Below are 26,599 nucleotides of genomic sequence, written 5' to 3' on the forward strand. Positions count from 1 at the left end.
TCTTACGTTATTTGCTTATTTTTTCGGGAATATTAAAAGACAGTTTACTAATGAAAATTTTAAGAGATTATTATAATGATTTCAATAATTCACAGTTAGATTCCCTTCCGTTGCACTTACTTGTAGTTGTATACAAATAGTGTTTATTTTATTTTTAATTATTTAAAAATATGTGATCTCTTATTTTAATTTCGAAAAAAAATGTGAAGAGATATTTCAAACAGATCTCCTTAAAATTAGCTTACGTTTACGATTTAATAACAATATCGATATAACGAAATGTCCACCAAAGTATCACAATATAAATAAGTGTATTCTCAAAAATATCGATACACTGATATTGTTATGCATTTCTCACATCTCTATCGCCATACCAATCGTTTCGTGTTTCGACTTTTCCAGGCCAACCAAAAAACGATTTTTCCGTACTGAAAAGTGCAATTCGCGCAAGGAAAATCTTCGATGTGGTCCTTTTAAGCCATCAAGATTGCATTTTCGAAATTTTCCGCCTGCAGCTGGCCCTGGACGTGCTTTGTATCCGTAGAGAACAGAGACGCAAAGGTTGGGACACCAACATATACATCGAAATCTAAACCAACATCATCCGCGTGTGTGTGTGTGTGGTGTGTGCTTGTGGGTGGACCAGGTTACCTTTCAGTTTTAAGGTGTTCCATGGAGTGAATGTTGTAAAAGCGATTGAACATATATCACATGAATAAAAGAGATTTCAGTTTTAATTAAATTAGGTTGAAGATAATTCCACAAGCATATTATTGAACTAGAGAACTGTTTATCTTAACCATCGATTAACTCAACCTGCCAATTTGTTTACCAATTAAAGTACATGTTTTAATTTTAAAACTTAGCTATTTTAAGATTCAAAACAGAAGTTTCAAGTAACGATCTTTTAGCTTAAAGTTTCTAAATATTTAAGGATTATTAATATTTATTTTATATCATTTATACGAATGGTGGATTGTTAAACTTAACGTGTTGAATGAATACCTTAAATAACACTCGTATTAGTGTTAAGATGTTTCTTTAGTCGAAAGGTCCACCTTAGTATCCGCAGATCCGAAGTTGTGAATGTGTGCGTGTTACACAGCATGTCTGTGTGTGGGTGGTGCAAAAGGGCGGAGGACAAGAAAAATAAATCAGAATTTCCACATCCAGTGCCCAGAATATGAATTATTTGCATCAAAAATGTACAATTACTTAATTTATTAAGTAAACAGTCGCTTCAAGAAGATATTAAACGAAGCACAATGTCCTTGTAAATTGATTAGTTACTTACTTACTTATAATCGAGTTCAATGCCGCCCTTCTACGCCCTACCTACGCATTGATTTAATTTACTTTGACTTGACCATTAATCACTATTCTACTATATACTACCATTTCTGCCCACAGATAGACGCCGTGTGGGGTTGGGTTGCTTCCGGCCCGCTGCGCTTAGCAGCGAACAGAATGGGCGACCTGCCGGGCTCGGGCTCCACCGCTCAACCACGGGATGCTGGTAAGGATTTGATAGGAGCTTGGTTTGGAATTGGGAAGAGAGCAAGCCAGGGGCAACCTGTGTGCCTCATGTGACTTTAAATACTTCATATTTGTTCGTAAGACTATGATCTTTCAGCTAAAAAATACTATTAGAAAAGGTTTTTCCTTCATAAAAAAGTATTTGAACTCTCATTCACAATTCCAATTAATCGGTACCATTAAGTTTATTTGTACTATTCCAAACATATGGTATTTTTATACTCAAAATCATTATGTATGCCAACAGCTGTCACCGGTACCGGTGGTAATTCCACGGCTGGTGGCGGCTCCTCCGTTGGATCTACGGCAGTGGACCGACCTCCGTCGCCCGCCCGCCTCTCTCACACGTCCGAGAAACATCCGAAGGTCACGCTCACTGAACTAAATATGCTACGGCGCCATCGGGAGCTCTGCGATGTGGTGCTCAACGTGGGCGGACGGAAGATCTTTGCCCACCGGGTAATCCTGTCCGCCTGCAGCTCCTACTTCTGTGCCATGTTCACTGGCGAATTGGAGGAATCGCGCCAGACTGAGGTCACCATACGCGACATCGATGAGAATGCCATGGAGCTGCTCATCGACTTTTGTTACACCGCCCACATAATCGTCGAGGAGTCGAATGTCCAGACCCTCCTTCCCGCCGCCTGCCTGCTTCAACTGGTTGAGATTCAGGACATCTGCTGCGAGTTCCTCAAACGGCAATTGGATCCCACCAACTGCCTGGGCATACGCGCCTTTGCCGACACACACTCCTGCCGGGAACTTCTACGGATCGCCGACAAATTCACGCAGCACAACTTCCAGGAGGTGATGGAGAGCGAGGAGTTTCTGCTGCTCCCCGTCGGCCAGCTGGTGGACATCATTTGCAGCGACGAGCTAAACGTGCGCTCCGAGGAGCAGGTCTTCAACGCGGTCATGTCCTGGCTCAAGTACAATGTCGCCGAGCGGCGACAACATCTGGCACAGGTGAGCTACTGTAAACCATATCTGATTACTACTCACCGATTCCTACTTGTTCCGTTTGATAATTACTTTGGAATAATATAAACAGCTCAATTTTTAAGTATTGCAACTAATAAATAAATAATGAATTGATATTTTCGAATATTCTCAGGTGCTCCAACACGTCCGTCTGCCTCTGCTGTCGCCAAAGTTCCTGGTTGGCACGGTGGGCTCTGATCTCCTGGTGCGCAGCGACGAGGCCTGCCGGGATTTGGTGGATGAGGCTAAGAACTATCTGTTGCTTCCGCAGGAGCGACCGCTGATGCAGGGTCCACGCACCAGACCGCGAAAGCCAACTCGACGAGGCGAAGTCCTGTTCGCCGTGGGCGGTTGGTGTTCCGGCGATGCTATTGCCTCCGTGGAGCGTTTCGATCCTCAGACCAACGACTGGAAAATGGTCGCTCCCATGAGCAAACGACGCTGCGGAGTTGGCGTGGCCGTGTTAAATGATCTACTTTACGCCGTGGGCGGTCACGATGGCCAGAGCTATCTGAATAGCATCGAGCGTTATGATCCACAAACGAATCAATGGTCCTGCGACGTTGCGCCCACCACTTCCTGCCGCACCAGCGTCGGCGTGGCTGTGCTCGACGGCTTCTTGTACGCGGTGGGTGGCCAGGATGGCGTTCAATGTTTGAACCACGTGGAGCGCTACGATCCAAAAGAGAACAAATGGTCGAAAGTGGCACCGATGACAACAAGGCGACTGGGAGTGGCGGTAGCCGTGCTTGGAGGATTTCTCTACGCAATTGGCGGCTCCGATGGACAGTGCCCGTTGAACACCGTAGAGCGATATGATCCCAGGTAAATCATAAATAAAGCATTTAAAAGCTTTAGACGTACAAGTACATTTTCTATCGCTTGTAACAAATGACCTTAATGTACATTGCACTTGAACGTAGTATTTGTTTGATTTACATTGCCCCGATTTTATCATTACAGACACAACAAATGGGTAGCAGTCAGCCCGATGTCAACGCGACGCAAGCACCTGGGCTGTGCTGTGTTCAATAACTACATTTACGCCGTCGGCGGGCGAGACGATTGCATGGAGCTCTCGTCCGCCGAGCGCTACAATCCACTGACCAATACCTGGAGCCCCATCGTGGCCATGACCTCCCGCCGCAGTGGGGTGAGTTTTTGTTACACTTTTTCTCGGCGAATAGTATTGTATTAAATGAAATCGCACCATTTTAGGTTGGCCTGGCCGTCGTCAATGGACAGCTGTATGCTGTGGGCGGCTTTGATGGTTCCGCCTATTTGAAAACCATCGAGGTCTACGACCCAGAGACGAACCAATGGCGTTTGTGCGGCTGCATGAACTACCGCCGACTGGGCGGCGGCGTGGGCGTTATGCGTGCCCCTCAGACTGAGAACTATATGTGGTGCGAAAATAGTTTTAAGCAACCGAATTCCTGAAACTAACTCAACTCCCATCCCTTCCATTGCTGATGAAATGTTGTCTTGTCTCTCTTTTCCCCCCGAAAACATGCTAACAAATTCAGGATACGGAAAGATTCTGTTGTCTGATGGGAACAGCAGCCGACAACGTTGCCCTCGCAAACGTTGCCGCCGCCGCACTTCTACTAACAATATCCGCAATCGAAGCCAAATCTAATCGACTAAACAAAACATCTTTTCGCCCCATTGTCTACTAGCAGTGTAATCGCTTTGTATTAATTGTTAATTGTTTATTTGGTAGAGCCTAAAGCGCATGTTTGTTAGACTTTTCCGGAATAGTATTAGAGTTAGCATTGTTCCCACGTTCACCTGCAATAACACATCCCCATCACTCCTGTGCGTAATTATATATGATTCTACTGTATGTTAAGCAAGTATATTTTATAAATAACTTAATATCTAAATGTTGCCGGTGGTATTTCATGGAAATCGCTAGCTCATAACCATGCCTTCTTTCGAAAAAAACAAAACAAAATCAAATATTAACCTAGAAACGAATTCGATTAGTTGTAAATCCTTAAACGAAGAGCTCTAAAGTCAAGTAACAAATTGGTATTAAAATAATTTAGATTTAAGGAGTGAATTCAAGAAAGTTTGTCCGAAATTAAACATCACAATGGTGCAATATTTCGATCGACCAACTAAACGCTGTTGTTTAGTCAAGTACACTTTAAATCTTTGCAAACGTCTTCAATAATACCACGACTATATGAAGTGAACCGAATAATTGCAAAGAATTTAAAAAAATAATGAATATTCAGCCTGTCAAGCTTAAAAAAAAACCATTAAGGTAATCACACACACACACAATGAAGAAGTTAGACCTAGCCCAAGATAATTCAATAGTAACAATTAACAATTACGCAGCCGTAAGATCAACTTTAAGGTAATAAATTTTAATATTGTTAATCCTAGATCGTGTAAACCGGTAAGAGTTTTCGGCCGGAATCAGGTCAAGTTTTAAGATGACTTATTGTTAAACCAAGTTTGACCATCGAGCTGAATGAACCAACTCGAATTAATCGCTTAGATAAGGGAGTTAAAACACAAGTAGACTCTCAATAACAACACATTTTCTTTGTTGCCTTTTACACCAACACTATTAAACAATTATTTATTCAAAATTATTATTTATTACACGCTTTCGTATCTCATTTAGTTTATTTTAGGTGCACATTTATAAACTGTTGTTAAATCGAGCAAAAAGGAATGATCTTTGCTTCCAAATGATGAATAAGAATAGCATTTATAAAAAACCAAGCTTATTTATATTATAGCTTTAAGTCAAAATGGTCAACAATTATACAAAAATTCGCATACCACCCATTATGCGTAGTTAAAAAATAACATTTCCTAGTTGTGTTGAGTGGTAAAAGTGCTTAACGCAAATAATAGAAGTGTTAACCTAAGAAATGATCGTAAACCCGTGCTATGTATAAGAATATATAAAAATAAAAATATATCAAAATTAAGACACTTTGTTTCATTCAATACATTACAGCCAAGGGCGGAAATTGCTGCCAAAAAATAATTAAAAATAAATATCCAAGTGTACTATTTTGTATTATATTCTATAATTTATAAATTTGTAATGCAATCAATGTACCGTTACGCGGTACTGGTACGCATCGGTACAATAGTTACGATATTGGATCCTTTACCGATAGCCGATGCTCGAACCCGATTGTTTTTGTTTTAGGCCTTAATTCGCACACACTGATTTGGTGGCACTACACACATTTTGTTATTTTAAACATTTTTCAAGAAGTCAATATTATGATAACAATTTTATGAAAATAATTGAACTAAATGCATTCGGAACATTTCGATATACACTGCCGACCAGTGTGAACGCTTCGCGACGTGGAGAAACTTCAGGCACGTCAGCTATCGATAAATTAAAATGTGTATTCGATTAGCGTACGTTAAACAGCTGTTTATTCTGGCGCTCTTTCATACGTTCGCTGAAATAGTTTTGTATTTCTGGCCGGAAATGATGTCCCAAATTCCGGATTTGGCCGGCGGAAATGGGCAACAGAAGCGAAAGATTCTGAGCGGCGGCGAATACAATAAGATTTGCCGGTTTATCAACGGCTTCCACGGCTTGGCCATCGACTGCGAGTTCGAGTTGAGGAATCGCTTCTTCAGGGACGTGGAGCCAATGGCATTGACATGCATCCTGCAGTCGGAGCTTTTTAACCGGTCGCGTGGTCACTGGAAGCAGGATCAGCGCGGGAAAAGGCTTCTCAAAGCGTAAGGCCACAATCTCGTGTTCTTTCCTGACACCATGACCAATAATAATCCAAATTGCTTGGATTCAGCTACGAGGAGCAGAAAAACCTATACTACGACAATGCCCTACTGATCCGAATGGCTTGTGCCGAAGCACTGAACCCGGTGGCTCTCTGCAGGATGTTGCTGCAGGAGAAGTACAAGGATCGGCATCGATCGCACATCTCACAGCTTCTTAGGCATCCGCATCTTATCGACGATCCCAAGCTGGCGGCCAATGTGCAGCAGTGCATAGTCAGCGACAATCAAGAGGGATCCATAACGGACCTGCGACGCCGCATAGTTGGCGAGGAGTACGAGCTTAAGCTTAAGAATCTGGCTAAGGAGGCGGGTATCCATTTCTACGACGAGAAAGATTTGCGACGCATGGGATATGACAAGACGCCGGACATCAAGATGATCCTGCCATTTCTTTACAAAGGCTCTGTGATCAACTGGATCGAGAGCAAGGCCAATTTTGGGGACACCAAGGGACACAAGTCGAACATCCAACAGCAGCTGCAAAGCTACTGCAATCGGTAATATGAAAGAATTCATTCTATAACTATTCTAATTACATATATATATATATATATATTGTCAGTTTTGGTCCTGGAATGATAATCTATTGGTTTGGGTACCACGAGGAAACGCCTGCGCTGCCGGATAACAACATTGGCATTACAGTACTCGCTGATTTTCCGGCAAAAGAAGATTTGGTTTTTATGCAACTCGCGCATGAAGAATACTCCGCTGAGACTCCGACAACGAAAGAGGACAGCAGTTCCGGGAGTCAACCTATTGTAGCTGAATGTCCAACCAAAGAACTGAAAAAACTTTCATGAAACTGAAAGTGCAGGGAAATCGTTAATGTATACTTTTTAACTATAGAACGAAATGTGCTTGTTAAAACAATGTACATAGAAAGCCTAAATTTTAAGTGGGATGTTGCCAAATGTTAAGTAGCATTGAAACCATCAAAGACAGGAATGCTTTGCATTTATACACTAACCATAAGATTAGACAATGCTTCTGCAGCAATAACTTTTCTCTTTAGTTTTAACAATTATACTGTTTTTATTGTATTTATAAATTCTCATTTACATGATGTATTCAAAGGTTTTTTAGTAAAAAAATCGTATACAAAACTACGACATTGTCAGCATCGTTGTTCATAATAGACCAAATCAAAGACAAAGCACAAGTAATTATTGTTACTCAAATTGCTAGTTGCCTTTCAGGGAAAATAAAAATCAAAACAAAAGTATTTATTTTACTATGTGTAAATTTTCTTTGTATTGTTGTGGTAGCCATATGTGTTATTTTCAAAGTATAAACCAAAAGTCAGCAGTGTGTATATAAAAAATTCAGCTGGGCCCTTAGCTTTGGAAACTATGTTCTAACTTTACGCGCCCTCCTCTCATCGACTTAAATGTTGATGTTTGTTTTGTCGGGGCTGTTGTAAAGTTATTGTTTCAAAAGTTTCGTACTGGTAGGAAATTCGTCGATTTCGATCAGCTTGATATATTTATATATGCACGCAGCCACATCGGTCATCAGACCTCCTTCAGCTCATCGGGCATGTCATTCTTGGGATGCTTGTTCTCGAAATGCTGCTTGTAAGTCTTCGGATCGGGCATTTGCGACTGAAATGGAGACGAGATTCGATTAGGTTTCAAATAAACCACAAAGTACGAGTAATAAATATAAAATAAGGCATTACTATAACATTCATCTGAATCGAATTCTTTAGTTTAAAGCTCCTGAGATGTCGAATGTTTTGCGATAAATTTTCTTTAGTATTTGCGTTTTAAAACCTCGACGTTAAAGTAAGCGAGTTCTTGCGTGATTCTTCGAGCTGTCTCAAAACCATTTGATTAACCCACTGCAGTTGCTGACTTAGGGAGGTTTCACTGTAGCTGGCTTACCTTGCAAACGGCGCACACATAGACAAGTGCCTTCTGGGCCGCCTTCTTCTGGTCGTTGGCACTGTGTCCTTGTTGCTTCTTTAGTTTGGCCTGCTTCTCGGAGGCCTTCGCCTGCGACTGGATCTTCTGGTGTCCACGTGCCATTTCTTGCTGTTTAAGTGGAAATGGATGAGTTAGCATATGTAGTAGTACCGTCTATGTGCTTCACGGGATTCGCAACAAAGGTGGCGGAAGCGCAGTCACTTTCACTTTCTCCCACACAGCTGAATAGGTGACTCTTGGGATTACCAAACGGAAAGCACAGTTTCCGGTCAGTATACTATAGTTAAGATACCAATTATTTATGTTTTGGAAAATCTGACACGACACTGTACTCGAACAACAACAAAGCACGCCCACAAGTGAAAATGTGGATTGCGACCACGTTCTGCGCCCTTTTTGCGAATCCACCGCTGCTTACCTAATTAACCCGATTAAATTTGGTTGGCTGTACTAAATGCAGGTGTGATGCAGCCTTTGCAGTTACGTAAAATTCGTTGTTACAAACTGTTTTGATTTTTTACCCGAAATTATTAACGATTAACCGTAAATTTGTATCAATTTGTCGGGTTTTGTTTCGCTGCCAGGATTAAATGGGACCAGAGCTGAACTATATCCAAAATGTTTGGGCATAAATATATGTGGGTTCGCGTCTTGGACTAACAGCTATCCTGACTTAAACCACTTAACGGTACTCGTAATAAATTTTCCTATTTCTAATTATTTGTATAATTTTTAAGCATTTCAACATTTTTATTTTTCGTAATAAAATAAAAAAGTATTTGTTATATGTTCGTAATTTAAAAATATTACCTACTCCCCCGAAAAAGTATTATTTTTATCTTAAACTAAAAGCACATCTAAAATAATATTTAAATAAATTATTATATTATAACAAATTATATAATTTTAACATTTTTATTTATAAATTGTCAATTACATAAATTAGTTATAGTACAAAAAGATTTATTTTCTTTCATTTGTGGCATAATTCGTATAAAACTTTCACGTGTAAACAAAAATCCAAAACGGAGCTCAGAGTATTTATGGTGTTTTAGATATCTTCCTGTGGCTTAGGCAATAAATATCAAAATTAAACAATTTCTATTCATTTTTTAAGGTAGGTAGGTGTCTTTGTATTGGTTTAGCCACACATCGAACAATCGCATACTGTGTTAATTTCAATGTATAAAACAAAACCAAAATTCAGCAGTGTGTATACGAAAAAACTGGCATTTGTATATTATTATTACGACTATTATCCATCCTCTTGGCTTCGGCTTGATTGTGGGCTTTCTTCTTAGGGCTGATGCAAATTTATTGTTGCAAATGTTTCGTACTGGTAGGCAACTCGTCCATCTCGTTCAGCTTAAAGTGAAACGATCATCAGACCTCCTTCAGCTCCTCGGGTATGTCGTTCTTGGGATGCTTGTTCTCGAAGTGCTGTTTATACGTCTTGGGATCGGGCATTTGCGACTGAAATGGAGGCGAGATTCGATTAGGTTTTCACCCAAATTGTTATCCACATACATAAAGGAACTAGGGGTGCAAATATAGCAACTTGAAAACAGTGATCGTATATCAATATGTTATCATTTAAAGTAATCAAATATCAGCAGTGCTTGGTCATCACTTAATTTAAGATAACGTTGGACAAACATATTCATTTGATATTGGTAAATATTCATGTTCAATTAAATTAATTTGAATTACTTACGACAACAAGTAAAAGCAGTTAATGTTAATAAAGTAGGAAGTGCATATAAATTGAAATACTTTTTTTTTATACACTCAAAAACATGGGTAAGAGCGGAAACTAGTGTTAAAACAATATCACAAGTAAAAGTGTTTCTGATTATGATAGTTTTAAGGAGCACTACATTTTGTTATTATTTGAGTTGACTAATAACTCCATCATACAGAAGTTAACCTTCTGGATGAAATGCAATAGGCACTTTCAAACTCTAGTTTGTTCGCTTTACAGAGGCTTCACTGTAGCTGGCTCACCTTGCAAACGGCGCACACATAGACAAGTGCCTTTTGGGCCGCCTTCTTCTGGTCGTTGGCACTGTGTCCTTGTTGCTTCTTTAGTTTGGCCTGCTTCTCGGAGGCCTTCGCCTGCGACTGGATCTTCTGGTGTCCACGTGCCATTGCTTGCTGCATGCAAATTCGAATGCAAATAGAAGGGTTAGTACGAGTGGATTGCAAAAAGGTCATTAATCATCTGTGGCCCAAACGGGATTTGCAACAAAGGCGGCAGAAGCGCAGTAGCTTTCACTTTTTATCCCCACCCACTCAAAAAGTAATAGCAGGAATTACCAGTCACCAGAGAGGATTTTGCTGGATCTGTGCACGTCTATCGATAAGATATTAATAATGTTTTAATCAAATCCGTTGCGTTACTGTACTGCAACAACAAATCACCACCACCACTACTGAAAATGTGGATTGCGACCACGTTCTGCGAGCCACCATTGAACTTACCTAATTAAGACGATTAAATTTGTTTGGCTGTCCTAAATGCAGGTGATGCAGCTTCGAATTTGAGCAAAACTCGTTGTAAAGTAAGTAGTGATTTGCTACCCGAAATTATTGACAACTTTTCTTAAAATACTTTTAATTTGATGGGTTTTGTTTTCTGCCAGGATTGAATGGGACCAGAGTTCAAATGTATCCAAAATGTTTGTCCAGAAACATATGTGGGTTTGAGTCTTTGATTGACACTTACCCTGACTCAAACCCCTTAACGGTACTCACGCATAAATCGAAAAAAACTGTCATTTTAACAGTTGGGAGTTTTAAGAATTTAAGATTAAGATTATTCATATGGTTATTGAACGTTTATGATAGTGAAATAGTAAAGTAGATAGTTCAATAAGTTTGTTCCCTAAAAACACACTACCGTTTTAAAATTATTTAAAACTTGTATTATTAAGTAATTTGAAATCATTAATCATTAACAAGTCTTTCAAAAACACAACCATTAAAAAGTCTTAATTTATAATGCTTATACAAAATGTATATTTATTTTGGTAGAAAACTTAACAAGTTACAAATAATTGCAATTACACCAGCATACTGGCATTATTATCGCAAAACTCGTAAATATTATCAACAAACTGCATTTCCTGCGTATTTTTAGCAACTTGAGGGGTATTTTCATTTTCCTGTAAGGGATGTGTTATTTTTGCTGCGCCTTTTTTACAGGCGGCATCTGCCTCCGATTCCTCCAACGTCAGACGCTTTAAGTTATTAATCAGCGATATATCATGTTTAATTTCATTTTTCAATTCGAGAAGTTCGTGTTCAGTTTTAATAATGTCCTCGGCATAGGCTTCGATATTTTGTTGCAACTGCCCGACCGATAGCTCCATTTCCGGTCCCTTGTACCGTTCGTTCTGCAATCGGTACAGTCGGCACATTTCCGATAGCTGACGTGTTAGAGCGTGTTCCTTTTCATAGCGAACATTCATATCGGCATGAAGAGATGCCAACTTATATCGTACACTATTTCGCAAGGGCTTATCCTTTCGCCTCCTTATGCAGTTATTAACATTGTAGTTGTTGTTATTGCATTCGCTGGGAATCGCTGTTCTAAATGTTTCAACCGAGGCTTTGGTTATCTCGTGACGACTTCTTCTTCGATGACGCTGCTTGCTGACGCGATTCTCGGCCAGTTTATAAAGTTTGGATTTGGCAGTGTTTTCGGTACCCCTATACAGTTGGTCTGGCATTATAACCAGCACCAAGTCATTGGTCATCGTTTGCTTTTGGCCGTGCACTCTCTTCTCCTTTAATTTGTTCGGCACTTTTGGAGGCGTTTTTGTGGGTTTTGGTGGCGTCTTTTTACCCTTTTTCAGATGCAATAGCTTCTTGAGCCACTTGTACATCGAAAATCCCGTGGCTGATTGTGAATGGGGCACTAATTGCATGGCAAGGGGATCTCTGAAACTATCACGATGTTTTAAGGAGATGCGGAGCTGTAAAAAAACAGGAGAAATAATTATTTATTAATGAATTGAAGTTCGTTAAAAACTTAAAAGTTTATGACTTCTTGACCATGTTTTACTCCTCACTGTATATTGTTCTTATTTACGCCACAAATTGACTATTTTTTTATTTATACAAAACAAGGTAAAACTAAATATCCCACTTTATGATTATATTGTCATTAATACATCTCTAACAATAAAACTACCTTGGCGCTTGTTTTTAACCCTTTCCATCCATTAACTGGATAAGATCATCAAATAACAATTAGGAGTTCCTTTTCCTCGAATAACATTATTCCCATTGCTAATGGTTGGGGTCATAAAACATTTACAACATAATTAGACCAAAACGAAAACATGAACTTTGATATAAAAATCAATAAGCAAATTGATTTCACTCTGTGCGTCATAAACAAATAAATACGAAAAGCCAAAGCATAAGTCAAATGCGAGTGGTACTATATATGTACATATATATATACATATGTACATATATAATAGGCGCGGGTGTGACTTTGAAAGGGGGATATAGAGAACGTATGGAATGGGTTTTCGAGAACGACATGAATTTCTTGGCTTGCGTGTGGCGCCAGGAAAAAAGCGCTTATTATGCAATCACTGTAGACTTTTGGTTTTTTTTTTTGTGCTTTCGGGCCCCGTTCGCTGGTGTTTCTGTTTTATTTTGTTCCTTTTCTTTCTGCACGCCAGGTGGGATTCCCCTGGTCCACCGACCGTTGCCATTACCTCATTGTGTACACGGCTCCAAGCGCGCCAAACGGGCAAAATGGCCATGTTGCCATCATAGCACCGCTCTATTCCGCCCCAACTTTCCGTTATAATGTAATCGCTGTAGTCACGCGATGCTGCTGCCGTTTTCCTCTGGCCGCCATCTTGTTTTTCCAACGTGCGGAAAACGGGAAAATTGAATGAAACGGAACGAAACGCAAAATGAGAGAAAATAAAAGAAATTGTAAATAAGGAGCATAAATAAATAAAAAGCCAAATTGTGATGTATAAAAAAAAAAGTAGCAGTCACGACAGGATCGCCTGGGAATTATTATTATTAACCTACCTTTCGGATTATTGCCGCAGTAGAATCCATTGCCGTTTCGCAGTTCGTCATCAATCAGCGCCTTGATTATGTCATCGCACGTCGTCTTGTTCGTCACTCCGGATACGTAACGAGCCTCTCCGTCGTCCATCCAGATGGGTATTTCCTTGTGGCCTTGCTCCTGAAGGGTTGCCAGAAGAACAGAGGAGTATGTAGATCGATTAAGAGGATTGCCAGGTTTTTAGGAATGAGTTGTAAGATGGGGTATGGGTTTTAGAAGCAAGGGAAATTTTCAAAGAATTTCTTTATAGTAAGGTAATATAAATTTAAGGTAAACTCCTAAAGAATAATACTCATAATAATAGTCAATCAACTGTATTGAAATCTACCTGTACTAACTTTCTATATTGGATAGATATGAAAGTGCTCAAGGAATTATTTAGATTTGATTATATTTTGGTGGAAGCTCTATATATTTTCCTACTAAGCCAATATAATTAAATGGTAATATTGAGTTAAATCTCATTTTTATCTTATTTATTTATAAGCAAGTCCATTAAATGTTATCCTGTTCAATAAACGACTCCCTTTTGAGTTCTAAGCCCATTACCAGAACCATTAGATAATATCTAAAGAATTAAGTTAAGTCTCCTTTCGATTCTTACGAAAACGCAAGGTTGCAATCAATTTCTTGAGTAACAGACGCACTATCGAAGTTTCACACACGCTTATATGTAAGTATAACCCTATCCACATAAGCATATGACTACCGCCAGTGACTGCCCACCCAATTAGATGATTTGTTTTATTTCAGTGGAAATGCTGGCGCAACCGAAAATCAGGGGCGGGGACTGGAGTGGGGTGGTGAGTGGCCAAAGGAGCCGGAGGACCAGGAGCAGGAGGAGGAGGCACTTACCACAGTGCTATTAACGCCATAGAGGGAAATGGAACGGTGGCGACGACTGGCCTGGCCAGCGTTTCCGTTTTCCCTGCCGTGTTTATTTTTGCATGCTTGCCGATGTGGTGGTGCTGGTGCCATGGGTATGGCCAGAGGTATGGGTGGTGCTAATGGTGGCTCCCCCACCGATGGCGATTCATCCACCAAACGCTCCTCGAATGCAGCCTGCTTATTATTATTATTATTATTGTTGGTGTCTTGATTTTGACATCGTCGCGGCGGAAGAATGGGACTTTCGGGTAGATTCAATAGCGATGGACAGCTGTCCAGATTATCATCGATGAATGTGGAGTTCTGTTGTTGGGGCGCCATATTCCTTTGACCGCCTTTTGAAAAACCTCTCTGGCTAATTGGCACTGCAATGGAAAAGCGGTGGAAAAAATAGTTTAATACATATAGAGAACATGCAATATCCTTGTTAGACATTTTGTTGGTTCAGCTGGCTGTTCGTTCGCCTACGCCTAACGATCAATTTAGATTTGTTGCCCGCGATTAAATAAATTATGCAGTAGCCCTTTGCCGCACAACATGTGCACCTATATGGTACATATAGTACACATACATATGTATATGTATAGAGTTGCACCTCACCATAGACACACGACGCAAACCCATCTAGATTCCTAGAAAATTGCCTACCAACGTCAGTTGGCGCCGGTGGCCCATTATTCAGGAACATTGCCGGCGTTTAGGCTGTCGCACCATTCCCCCCCCATTCAATCCACCATTCGCCACTGCCACAAACCCAAGTGAAGCCATCGGAATCCTACGAGGCCTACTAGGACCCTATTCACCATTTCACGGCCCCTGTGGGCCCCCCACACATAATTTGTTGTTCGGGGGGCGTTGTACGAACATTGCAGTTTGTATGCAAATTCGCTTTTCCAGCCGAAAAACATTTTCCTTTCTGCTTCATTTTCTTTTTTTTTTTTTTTGGATTGCAATTGGTGGCCTGACTACTGACTTATGAATTAATGCTAATTTATGCCGCCGGAAAATGCAGCGAAGGAACTCAAATTATATAGATTGACGGCGGTTAGGGTGCTGAAATATTTTTGGCTAGCAATTTTCTAAAATATAAGTGCTGAAATTGCTTTGTTTTTACGGGAGATAGAATAGTCCTTGCAATGCAAAAGGTTAAAATATAAATTAAATATATACGATCATGTTATCCTGTTTAATTTTAGAATGAATGTTCCCAAATTCCATTCCAACTAATTCAATTACAATGAGTATTTAGATCTTTTATGATATCGAGATTAAAAGTTCCGAAATTCATTTTAACTGCTCACCAATTAATTTAATTTCAAAAATTATTTAAAGAACTACAACTAAGGTAAGCTCCCCAAGGAGCTTATTTGTGCTCAAAACTACAATTGAATCGGAATTTACAGAAGTTTTCAGAATTCCCTCATCAAATATTTATTTGCTCTCTGGACAGGTGCCGTTAGCGATGGGCCACGCCCCCGTTTCTATTAGAGAAATGAGTTATGAGTGAAGCAATTTGCAAAAGGATTTCCACCTGGGCCAATAGTCCTGCCACTAGATATCCTTGAACGGGGGCTGCCTTTGATTACGCTGGACATCTGGACATGTACAGTGTACATTTAAAAATGTAATTTCCAATCAAGATAAGTTCAAATGTAAATTTCCATTGGTGAGGTCAATTACTGAACTCTGACACGCCCTTTGCATTGCACTTAATTGTTTTGAGAGGGGGCTTGACTGCCTCCCCTCATAATACATTTATGAGAGGGCAGTTGGCCAAGTTGAGAAATACTTTTGACCCCCGAAAGTTCAATGTCTCTAAAGTTTAGCCAGCGATTGTGTCTCACTCTGGGCATTGTTTTTTTTTTATGTATTTTTAAGTCTTTAACAATTTTAGCCCGGCCCAAATTAATTGCTCCCCTGAAATCCTACTCGATTTTTTCGTTGCGTGTTGGATGGAAATTAATTTTGTTTTGGTACTGCGCATTGGATTCTAAAATGAAAGTAGAGGAACCAACGCTGTCGTGACGTTGGCAGTTCAATGGGGTTGGTACCGGTGGCGTATGAGTAATATAGCTATGGCTGTGATTTGATAATGTATTGTCCAAACTTGGATAAGAAAAAATTATTTTTGGCTTAGGGAAACTACTTTTCAATTAAATATGTAAACAGATTTGACTTTTATTTCAGTCGATCTGTTACTGGACATAGGAAGAATAGTATATATAGGGGTTTTAGGTTGTTTCTAAAGCTTAATGAAAACTCTTTCAATCGTTAAGATTGGCCTAGAAGTCTTAAATGAAAAAAAAACAAGTTAAATGGGGTATATATTATATATTATATATATATTATTATTATATATTATTGTATTATATTATATAATATATATATATATATATATATATATATATTATATATTATTATATATTATTATTATTTTATTAATACATTTTTTAGATCTTTTTTGGGGCTTTACTTTCCTACAACGTTTTTCGTTAATTCGAACAACTGATCTATATACATATAGATATACTGATCTGATACTGATATATACTGATCTATATCCATATACTCCTTATAAACCTAAGAACGCTCTACTTATTTTATTTTGTTCAAATTGTAATGGCTTAGAAATCGTTGTACAAAGCCGGTTTTTAAGTTTTGGCACCCGCAGAACCACAGAATAATAAAGTCAACTGTGAATTCTCCCAGTGCCAAGACTCAAAGTCAGCAAATTGAAGAGCTACAGCTCTGGATCGCTGGATCACCTGAGATCGCTTACCTTTAGATAGTTTCTCCAAATCTGGCAGTTGTCAGCACTTTTCAGGTTGATCCTTTTCGGCTTTTGGCCGTGTTTCTTCACTTTTTGGCAAGCTAGTGAGTAATTTGGTTCTGAAGATTGTATTTTTCAGTGGTCTTCACTGGTTCACACTGCAGCTGCAGCTGCAAGGACATGCTAATCCTTTGAGCTTTGACACTTGACTGAAGTTCAAATTTGAATTTGCGGCTATGTAAGGTGAGCTAGGCAGCGACGTCGACGTTGACTGCGCAGTTGGCAGCGCTGCCGCCTACCGGCCGGATAATAAACGAGTATATAAAAAGGTTTCTAGATCTAGACAGGTGCTAATGTTGCTGTCCCTGTCGCTAGCACTCGATTCGAGCCTGGCACTGAAAGCCTTTCGTTCCGAAGCGGCACAGGTCCTTGCTGCCCGAGGACTCGTGGTTGCCAGGAACAACGTTGCACAACAAATAACTGAACGGCGTATCCTTGACGACGGCAAGTGACTAACTAAAATTTTATTTGCTACCACACAAAACTTTAAAGCAAAAACGGTGCGAGCAGCTCGCAGGAACGCACACCGACACACCGACACACCTGGCGTTGCGGGAAGGGAAGGGGCAGGAAAGAAAGAGAGAGCGCCCGATCCGAGGGTAGGTTCCCTGCCCCTGCTGTCGTCATCATCATCGTCATCCTGCCACCGTCTTTTGGCCAACCACCAGCCACCACCGAAACTGAGTAAAAAAATATAATACGCTATATACGTCGGAGTGTTCCTACCAATTTCCACTAGCCCTAGCCTTCTAGAACTACTCTCTTTCGGCCAGGACCAATACCAATACCACTGTCATTACCATCTACCACTACCACTACCAACTACTACCACGACCACTCCCTTCGCTCTTTAATGCAGTTTGAGCCGTTCCATAAGCGAACTGTAGCGTGTGCTGCCCGCCAACAGCACCACCAACACCAGGAAACACCAGGAAACACTAGGAACCACCATCAGCACCAGCCAGAAATGCACTGGGAAAAATATTTGCTGTCATTGTGATCTTAACACTGCTCCTACTTCCTACCTACTATGATTTTCAGTAATATATTTTTTTGTGGGAACTGTTAAAAAGTTTTTATCGAAATACTTCAAGTTAACTTTCCTTTCTTTAGTGATTAATCCGCTTTTAGTCTATTGCATTCTTTCAGATACTTTTATTTTAATATTAAATGCGCATCTTAGTATTCTGATAATTTAAATTTAAATTTACATTCGCTTAAATATGACAATATTTTTAATACACACCATAAAAAAACCCCTTATTTACATATATTATTTCAAATAGATATAGATTTTATGAATGGGTTATGCTAATTACAATAAAGCAATGTTTTTTGCAGTGCACCAATGCCATGACGCGCACTTTGCGTTATTTGGTAAAACGAGATTGTTGATAACGTGCCACCAACAACAGCAGCAACAACAAACTATAAAAAACTCGCGGTACATAAAAAACGAATTTCTGCCTTGTTTTTATCCCCCCCAATCCATTTCGCCCACTCTTCGACCAGCCTATTTGCCACCCCCACTGTTTTTTCGCTGTGTATTTTATTGTTAATGGGTAGCATTTGCTTTTCGATTCAATTTTTTTTTCTGTATTCCTTTCGTTGTACATTTGTTGCTAACAGACTTTTTTCGGTCAGGATCAAAAAACTTAGGCTGGGAGTAAAAATATATGGAATCAAATTTGGGAGGGGTTAGCCCAATGCTATCTAAGAAGTAGTGCTAATGGTTCTAGCGACTGGCTTTTGTATCTCTATGAATGAGAAAGTAAAAGCCACGCTTGTGGAAATAGTTCGATAAGTAATCCTTTTATTGGAGATTATACTTTCATATAGATGTATTATTTTGATCGGTTTTTTCTTTGGTTTAATGTAATTATAAATGATATATATGTTACCCTTTGGCAAATGAAAGAACTGCATAATATTTATAATTGAATTACTTAGTTATGAGTTAAGATTATAATGTCAATGAAAATAGAGGTCTTCATAAGTCAAAATCCATACAAATTGCGAGACACAATATTTCTTCGAAATGCATTACACTCAATCCGATCGATCTTCGAATGAACTTGGTGTATATTTACCTTGGTTCCAACTGCTTTGCTTAGCCACCCAATAATTTCCATTCGACTCATTAGGATTGGGCAATACAAATATTCAATAATGTTCAAGCTCATTAGGAATCGATTGAATACAAGCTGAAATTATACCACCTCTAGCGAAGTTGATGGCAGGTGCCAACTTATCTGTGTAATATGACAAATTGCCCCACCTTGCAAGTCACTACAACTTTGCTTCGTAATGCTCAGGCAATTGCATTCGAATGGGGTTGGTTAGGGGTGGAGTGGTTAGGCCCAAAACCCTGAAAGGGGGGAAAATAGAAACAATTAAAACCACGCAACCTGTTCATTTCCAAGGAAAAAGCGCGTGAAATTTCGAAAAGCAAATGTGGCTATAGCGATTATGTAAATGATTGATTTGGACATGGAGCGGGTCAGGCTGTACTAACTCTGCGACTAGGGGTTACTTTCCAGGGTGGCTAACTTTACCGATGCGGTTCAGCTACTTCACGGCATAGCTTTGTGTTTGGGAATAAACAAACATAGGGCTCGTAATATCCTTATAATGGCACCAGCAGCTCTCCGGGGGCATTATTACTACAATACTACTATTCCAGCACTTTTCTTTTTAGTGTGGGAACATTTCCTGGTGGTTATTAAATTTTATTTGGATTTTTCTTGGCCACCTGAAGCGACTAATTGCCACGCCCCCGTCGCCTTTGCTTCCTAATTTGGCAAGTTCTTTCTGTCCATTCGGAGTGTTAGTTGGACTTGCATGCAATTGCCTGGCGCCACGTGTCAGCGGGGCATGGGGGCGCCCAAAAAAAGGGGGGGGGGGTATTTGCGTGGGGGAAGAGAAGAGGGGTGCTGTCTGGCGTTGCATGTGTCGCATATATGGAAATTTCCTAATGACAGGGGTGTACCAGCCACTCGGCACCCAAGTTCATTGTAGTCGAGTTTAGTGCTCAAGCAATGATTGAGTTTTATTGTTGATTGTTGAGCAGAGATTGCAGGTTAGCCATACAGGGTCAGTTGTCATTGGGCATTGAGTTCCATAAAGGGTGTCCTTAAAACAACCATGTAGATATAAGCTATCTTGAATTATTATTAAGAACTTTTATTTCTGTATAATATTATATGACAGCATAAGCATACACCTTCATTGTATTATTAGTACATCAATTGATATTATGTTTTTTAAATGAGAAGTAAATGATTCCTACTTTCTAGGCACTTTTCATACGGGATTATAAGAACCGAACAATCTATCATATAATTTATGTAAGCAGCATCAGCTGTTTTCTGGCATTCCGATCGTTGTCATGGCCTAACACACACATGTTCTTCTCCAAAGACTGACCCTGACATAAATATTTCTTCCTAAGATCAATTCACATGTGTTCGATCGAATCCACACCCTCCACAAATTGTAACGTATTTTACCGCCAGCGAAACGAATATAATTCGTTTGCATCGAGTCCCAAAGAGGGGAGATTGTTACCTTTTTTTTTGGCCACTTACTTGCAGAGGCACAAAATAATTACAAGTGGCAACCGGCAGACGACAAACGGCCAACTGCATCCAGGTAGAACTTGGCCCCATCCCCAGGGGTTGTGTCCTATACCTTTGCTCTTACCTCGGCCTCTACCTTTACCTTTACCGCGTGCCATCATCGCCGGCTGCTGTTGCAGGTGCACAAGTCAGCGAAGCGAGGCACTCCCGATCCCAGTTGAACTCAAACGAATACACTGGAAATTATATTATCAAACATCCCCAACAATAGATACAATACATGATATATGATACAGAAACACGATTTAATGAGTATACGAGTATTTACCAAAAAAGGCATAGTAAGAACTTGTTATAAATAATTATATACAATTTTTTTTAAATATATTATATATATTATATTTTAAAGTGCACACACAGTTGCAATTCGAACAGGGCGGAAGGAAGCTGTTGCGCGGGTCAAAACACTTGTCCTCGTTCGCCGGTTCCGAGTTGGAACCTTTTCGCCGAACCTGTTTGCTGGTTTATCTGGCAAGGGCGGGCTCTGAGATCTGCCAACCAGTCAGAAACGATAAATACACTGGGAGAAATTCGAAGGGGAAAATAGAGGAGAAATATAGGAAAGTAGTAGTGGCAAACAAAGCAATCTTCTCAAGTAAAGTTTGACTCAGTTTTAAGCAAGTTTTTTATTTATCGTGTAAAGATGGTAAAGATTTAAATATGACACTTTATGATTTTATAAATTCTACAAGCGCGATATTTGTGATACACACTTTGCACCTGGACGCAAATACATTGTTAATATTTTATTAAAAATTAAATTCTTAGTATATCTGAAAGTGTTACAAACCATTTTTAAATTTTAGTTTTCTGACCTCGTATAGATCAGTTTGAGTATTTTTTTTCAGTGCAGGGACAGTTGCAGCCCCAGCGCATTCAGTTGTCATTCGATGGGCAGGTTGTTTCCTACGTGTGGTGCTCGATTTTAGGGGTAGTCCCGTCTTAACGGCAACTGCGACTGCATTTTGTGGCTCGTGTGCATTGACCTGAAAACGCAGCGCGCCTTTTTTCATATTTATGCCTTGTTGTTGTTTAAGATATATCCACTCCATAAAAAGGTAGAGATGGCAATCTAAAATCATTTTGCTACGATTATAGATGAAATTTGATTGATGAATCATTTGTTCTGGGAACAGCCAATTTCCATTTAAAAGAAGTCACCTGGAAATAATCTATAACGCGATATATAAGAAAAAACATATTCAGATACAAAATCATACTATTCTTTTAATTTTGTATGCTTAAGATACATTTTCTACAATATTTTTATAGCTTTTCACCCAATCACAGCTTTCGCAGCCCAATAAAAAGTCCGATTATTTCAATTTTATTTAATAATTGTTTTCGTTTTCTGATTGAGACGATCTTTATTAATGCGAAGCTGCTTTGTTTATTAGTTTTCTGGTTGTTCGTTTGTTGTTTTCCAATTTATCGTTTTTTTTTTTTTCAAATATTTACTCGTTTATAACTAGTTTTTGAGTTGTTTTATGTATTTGGTGTATTTACATGATGTTCGTTTTGGGAATGCATTGTTAATAAATCGGTTTTATTATGCTCAATATTGTGCATTATAAAAAAGTTGTTATTATAATTATTACGTTTGGTAGCATTGTGGGGACTTCGGTTTTTTGTAATTGATCTTTAAGAAATCTACTCGTATGTGAAATAAATTGGGCAACACAAATTGTCCCAATGGCTTAACTTTTTTTTTTTCTTTTCTAAACGTATTTCAGATATATAATTTTTTAACAAATCTCTAGCAAACAGTTCAGTTGGACTGTCATGGTTTTAGCAAATATTGTTTATAAAGAAATTAGTTTAAAGTTATTCGATAAAATGAATTAACTGCTAACTGTCTTGATACATTAGTATTTACATTTCGTTTATAGCATTTACAAATTATAAAGCTTTGGAGTAATGACAATTTAAAAAGTGTTTTTAACTGCGTTTTGCACCCATCAAATATGATAAAATGTAACAGATTTTCATGATGCGTTTCAAATCTCTTTTTTTTTAGAATTTTCTTGTTTGCTAATTTCATTAATGCTTTTTCAAGTGTGAACTTTTATGGCTTTGCTTTAGATCTATTTAAATACATTTTTTGTAATGTTACTGGTCTTTGGATTAGCTTCTACTTCATTTTATCAGCAGTTTAGCTTGTAAGGAGTTAAAAACAATCCCAAACAGAAATCCTTATAGGGCACATACATACATTCGTCGGGTTTCCATTCGTAATAACAAAAACTGTGTTTCGCCTGAAACCATCTACGCAATCAATAAGTTTTTAATTCTCTCAAAGAAGGCACCTTCACTCAAATCGATTGCTAACTAACATTTAACGGAGTTACATGGTTAAGCTGTTCAAAGAACGAATCGAATAATAGTTTCTTAGGGTCCATCTTTATCGTATTTAATTTGTACATTCCTTATATTGGCCACATATTCAGCAAATTCCACTCACATTTCTTACCCTTGACTATATTTGCGCAACAAAAACATTTGTCATTGGACGCGATGAATTTGGAGTTCAGTTTTTTTTTGTGTTCTATATAAGCAGCTAATTATACAAAAAGGATTCTGAATTATTCGGCATTGCTTGTTTGAAAGATGACCTAGCATTTCCTTTTACTCAGATTAACTTTTTCGTTTTTGTAAATTGCAAAAAGATTGTCCTTGTCTTTGGGTTTTCCATCTCGTAGTTGCTATTTAGTTAAATATATTTTTTTTTTGCTAAATGAGAATTAACTGCGAAGAGCTTGCAAAATGGCGAAAAGAAAATTTCCCAAAAATCTACAAATCTCTAAATTCATAAATGTATTTATTTGCAAAAAGCATTTCGTGTATACGCATATTGTGTTCTATATAGGTAATATTATTTAAACAATTGGTAACCGTGGCCCTCAATAACCTGCTCTCAATTAATTGCAATAAAACTTCGTATGCAAAGGTTTGTTTTTAAATTTAGGATTTTTGTTTGTGTTCATTATCACAAGGTTTAAATTTGGTTTAGGTTTGGTTTAAGTTTTTTTTTTTTTTTTGAATTAGATCGTGCTTTTTTGGGTTTTATATTTATTTCTTTGTTGGCCAACAAACGCTTGCCAGCATTTGTGGACATACATTTTATCTAAAATACTTGGGTGTTAGTTTTGTGAGTTTATAGTTGGGTTGGCATATACTTCATAGCTACTTATGAGAGTTTCATAAAGATTCGTGTCATATATTTTTTTGTAAATATTTTAGTTAGCTTCGTTTATGTTTCTTCTATGAGCTTTGATATGTATTTTAATAAAAGTTTTTAGGCAATTCCTGCTGCTACTTAAAAAGGCGTTGATGGATCAAATGAAATGAATGAATCTCTGAAGGTGTACAAATTTGTTTTGTGTAAACTATTTTTCATTGTTACCTTCTATAATTATAAAATGTGTTTATTTCATGCGATTTTATTTTATTTCACCCGAATCTTAGTTTAGGAAAGCTTTAATTGTGGTCTACTTTGCGGCGGTTTCATTTCCGTGAATTTATGCGATGCGTTAAAATCAAGGCTGGTTTATATATCGAACATTTATTGAAAAAAATAAACAGAGTTTAAATAAACATTAAATCAATAGTATATACAATAAAGCGTAACGTAAAAATCTGTGTGATGAGTAACAATTTGTGTGTGTTTTGTTTCATAATCTTTGACATATGCGGAGGCATCTCAACTCATCGAATTGAATTGAACAAAACTGGGTTTTAATTTCATAATATTCGACTAGATCTGTTTGTAAATATATAACATCTATGTATATATGTGTGTATAAACAGGTTTGCATCATTTCGACTACTCAAATAGGTAAAGCCTTAAAGCTGTTTGGTTTGCGTTTCATATTTCATAGTTATAGGCTAGGTCTTTTTATCTTCTTGGATCGTGTTCTTTTTTGGTACTTTCAGCATTAATTTGTTTGCTTATTAAATTGTTTAAATATTATATATTACAATTGCTAGACAGTGTTTCTTTGGTTGGTATAATTAACTAATGCATTTTCGAGCATATGCAAAAATTTGCAAATTTAATTTAAAGTTCTTTTTTTGTTGCTTTTTTGGTTTGTTTGTCTACTATTTTTAAAAAAGGCAGTCGAAAATGTTTCATTCGTATGTTTGCTCATTTGCATAAATTTAACTTTCGTAAATATTAATTATTAACAACTTATTCATTTTTCTTTTTTCCCCATTAACAACTCAGTTTAAACTAATGTTTTCATTTTGACGTTTTTATCACTGGTTTTGTCATGTTGTTGCCATTTAAATAATCATTAATGAATAATTAGATGTACTTTGTGTTTCCCTTTGTTCCATTAAAATTAGATGACTTTGCAAGGCCCTAGAATTTAGCAAACGAGTTCTCATGTCGGTCTGCATGTTTCTCTACGAATTACATTACGAATTTGCTGGCTTTGCTTCGGCAATTTAGCGTGTTCAAGTATCTATATATGTATGTATGTTTATGCTTTACTTGTAGTGTTTTTTTTGCTTAATTTTACGAAAATCCTTTATAGTGTACAAAGAAGAATATCAGAAAAATGGCATAAGCAGTTGGAAATGTAATTCTAGCGATGACATCGATCGTCTTGGCCACTCGAATCGGATGAGGTGGCTCCTTTTTCCGCACTTGAACGAAGCAGGTCTGTGAATAAAATGGAAAATCGTAAATATATGTTTTATATTCAGACTCTGAAAATAAGTTTCTTTTCTAAGAATACATCTCCCTTGAACAAAAAATGTTGTACTATTTAATTGCAATTGGCAACATTTTATTACAGTTGCTTACTTATAGACCACAATTGTGGATTAAGTTGTATTTTTGTTTTTTGACGAAACTTATTTTCAGATTCAGTTATATAAATGTATAAGTATATATTCTCACCTCCGTGGCACATCCATTATTTGCCGAATGGGTGCACGGACTGTTGCTGCCGCCGCAGGTGGTGCATGCCACAATTTCGTTCGGTGCCCCGGCGTTTTGACGCTTTTCGCCCTGATAGACGGCGGTAAATTTAAAAAACTTATTTGTTAATTTTGATTGGACCATGGTGGTGGTTGGCAAACAAGTTGGCAATTTTACAAGTTAAATACAAGTGGTGAAAAAGGAGTTATTTACACATATGTACATACACACACATACGCATACGCATACGAAAAAAAAAACGTAAAATTGGTTTGGCGGTTGCAGTTTGGTTATATTTTGGTTGTTTGCATTTCGTTTTTGCAAAAACCCAGCAAAAAGCGTATAAGTATGTTAAAAATATATGAAAAAAGGTAGAAAAATATTTGATTTATTAAAAGTTATTTGACATGTGGCACAAAAATCGAAATTTAACACTACGAAATTTTTTACGAAAGCGCTTTGGAATGCTTTTACAAATTTAACTACAGAAATTATTTAAAAAATAATTAATATTATTAGGTCACGGCATACTTACGGGCTTTTTTTAATTAATTCATTATTTTTATTGTATTTATGTCAAAGGCAGCAGTTGAAAGAGCAAAAGAGATCAAATTTTATTTTAATACACGGTTTTTTTTCTATTTATAACCACAGCGCATTTAATTATATTTATTGAATTTTTCTCAAATTGTTCTAATTGTATTTTGCACGTACAGTATTTTATTTATTTGTTATTTCTGTTTAAGCTATAGCAGATTGAATAGATTTTTGTATATTTTGATTGATATGAGAATGGCATGAGAATTTTGCTGTGTTTTCATTTTGGACGGGTTGAAATTAAGAGAGAGGCACGAATGTGATGAAAATTCAAATTTAAATTACACTTAATGTAATATGGAACGCTTAAAAAATGTTAGTTTCTGGTTTTATATGTAATTTGTTTTTTTGTTTTTGTAGGTTTAGTGTTATGTGGAA

At 37.9% G+C, this 26,599-nt stretch overlaps 6 protein-coding genes and 1 non-coding gene across 28 annotated transcripts in view; 2 read left to right on the forward strand and 5 right to left on the reverse strand.

The window, feature by feature from the left end:
• The first annotated feature begins 352 nt into the window (after positions 1-352).
• dbo (diablo) lies at positions 353-5,469 on the forward strand. Of its 2 annotated transcripts, NM_001274963.1 has the most exons (7): positions 353-561; positions 1,411-1,516; positions 1,784-2,502; positions 2,651-3,342; positions 3,481-3,670; positions 3,736-3,923; positions 4,044-5,125. In NM_001274963.1, exons 2-7 carry the CDS (start codon positions 1,468-1,470, stop codon positions 4,066-4,068), a joined length of 1,863 nt encoding a protein of 620 aa, NP_001261892.1. In that variant the 5' UTR covers positions 353-561; positions 1,411-1,467; the 3' UTR covers positions 4,069-5,125. The 2 variants fall into 2 exon arrangements, with proteins under 2 accessions (NP_001261892.1, NP_524989.2); NM_080250.3 differs by having other exon boundaries at positions 3,736-5,469.
• A 459-nt stretch (positions 5,470-5,928) lies between these two features.
• On the forward strand, positions 5,929-7,412 carry CG12713 (uncharacterized protein). The gene is made up of 3 exons (NM_140549.3): positions 5,929-6,252; positions 6,321-6,809; positions 6,875-7,412. Exons 1-3 carry the CDS (start codon positions 5,993-5,995, stop codon positions 7,113-7,115), a joined length of 990 nt encoding a protein of 329 aa, NP_648806.1. The 5' UTR covers positions 5,929-5,992; the 3' UTR covers positions 7,116-7,412.
• On the reverse strand, positions 7,260-8,853 carry CG18081 (uncharacterized protein). Of its 3 annotated transcripts, none has more exons than NM_001259848.1 (3): positions 8,659-8,741; positions 8,199-8,344; positions 7,260-7,916 (listed from the first exon to the last, which is right to left on the reverse strand). In NM_001259848.1, the coding sequence occupies exons 2-3, from the start codon at positions 8,340-8,342 to the stop codon at positions 7,827-7,829; spliced, it is 234 nt and encodes a 77-aa protein (NP_001246777.1). In that variant the 5' UTR covers positions 8,343-8,344; positions 8,659-8,741; the 3' UTR covers positions 7,260-7,826. The 3 variants fall into 3 exon arrangements, with proteins under 3 accessions (NP_001246777.1, NP_001261893.1, NP_648807.1); NM_001274964.1 differs by having other exon boundaries at positions 7,541-7,916; positions 8,659-8,853; NM_140550.3 differs by having other exon boundaries at positions 7,541-7,916; positions 8,199-8,348; positions 8,659-8,853.
• A 304-nt stretch (positions 8,854-9,157) lies between these two features.
• Positions 9,158-10,947, reverse strand: CG15715 (uncharacterized protein). Of its 2 annotated transcripts, NM_001259849.3 has the most exons (4): positions 10,722-10,947; positions 10,557-10,593; positions 10,245-10,394; positions 9,158-9,713 (listed from the first exon to the last, which is right to left on the reverse strand). In NM_001259849.3, exons 3-4 carry the CDS (start codon positions 10,386-10,388, stop codon positions 9,624-9,626), a joined length of 234 nt encoding a protein of 77 aa, NP_001246778.1. In that variant the 5' UTR covers positions 10,389-10,394; positions 10,557-10,593; positions 10,722-10,947; the 3' UTR covers positions 9,158-9,623. The 2 variants fall into 2 exon arrangements, with proteins under 2 accessions (NP_001246778.1, NP_648808.1); NM_140551.3 differs by lacking the exon at positions 10,557-10,593 and having other exon boundaries at positions 9,355-9,713.
• Positions 10,948-11,237: 290 nt separating this feature from the next.
• Positions 11,238-17,527, reverse strand: meru. 3 transcript variants are annotated; one of them, NM_168635.3, is made up of 5 exons: positions 17,009-17,527; positions 14,197-14,594; positions 13,302-13,461; positions 12,974-13,119; positions 11,238-12,217 (listed from the first exon to the last, which is right to left on the reverse strand). In NM_168635.3, the coding sequence occupies exons 2-5, from the start codon at positions 14,548-14,550 to the stop codon at positions 11,303-11,305; spliced, it is 1,575 nt and encodes a 524-aa protein (NP_730077.1). In that variant the 5' UTR covers positions 14,551-14,594; positions 17,009-17,527; the 3' UTR covers positions 11,238-11,302. The 3 variants fall into 3 exon arrangements, with proteins under 3 accessions (NP_730077.1, NP_001246779.1, NP_001246780.1); NM_001259850.3 differs by having other exon boundaries at positions 17,009-17,212; NM_001259851.3 differs by lacking the exon at positions 12,974-13,119 and having other exon boundaries at positions 17,009-17,212.
• On the reverse strand, positions 16,871-16,960 carry mir-263b (mir-263b stem loop). Its single transcript, NR_048279.1, has one exon. It is a non-coding gene; the product is annotated as a mir-263b precursor RNA (primary transcript).
• A 4,515-nt stretch (positions 17,528-22,042) lies between the features above and the next one.
• pHCl-1 (pH-sensitive chloride channel 1) overlaps positions 22,043-26,599 on the reverse strand; it is a 50,452-nt gene continuing 45,895 nt past the window's right edge. For 7 of the 16 annotated variants that reach the window (NM_001259853.1, NM_001259852.1, NM_001038934.4 and 4 more), the window contains 3 exons: positions 26,160-26,162; positions 25,604-25,714; positions 24,782-25,363 (listed from right to left, as the gene is read on the reverse strand). In NM_001259853.1, the coding sequence (NP_001246782.1) occupies positions 25,217-25,363; positions 25,604-25,714; positions 26,160-26,162 (261 nt within the window). In that variant the 3' untranslated portion in view covers positions 24,782-25,216. Of the gene's footprint in view, positions 25,364-25,603; positions 26,163-26,599 lie in introns of all 16 variants that reach the window. The other 9 variants (NM_001274966.1, NM_001370024.1, NM_001274965.1 and 6 more) reach the window with 5 other exon arrangements.

The sequence above is a fragment of the Drosophila melanogaster genome, chromosome 3L, assembly GCF_000001215.4.
Source record: "Drosophila melanogaster chromosome 3L".
NCBI classification, from domain to species: Eukaryota; Metazoa; Arthropoda; class Insecta; order Diptera; family Drosophilidae; genus Drosophila; species Drosophila melanogaster.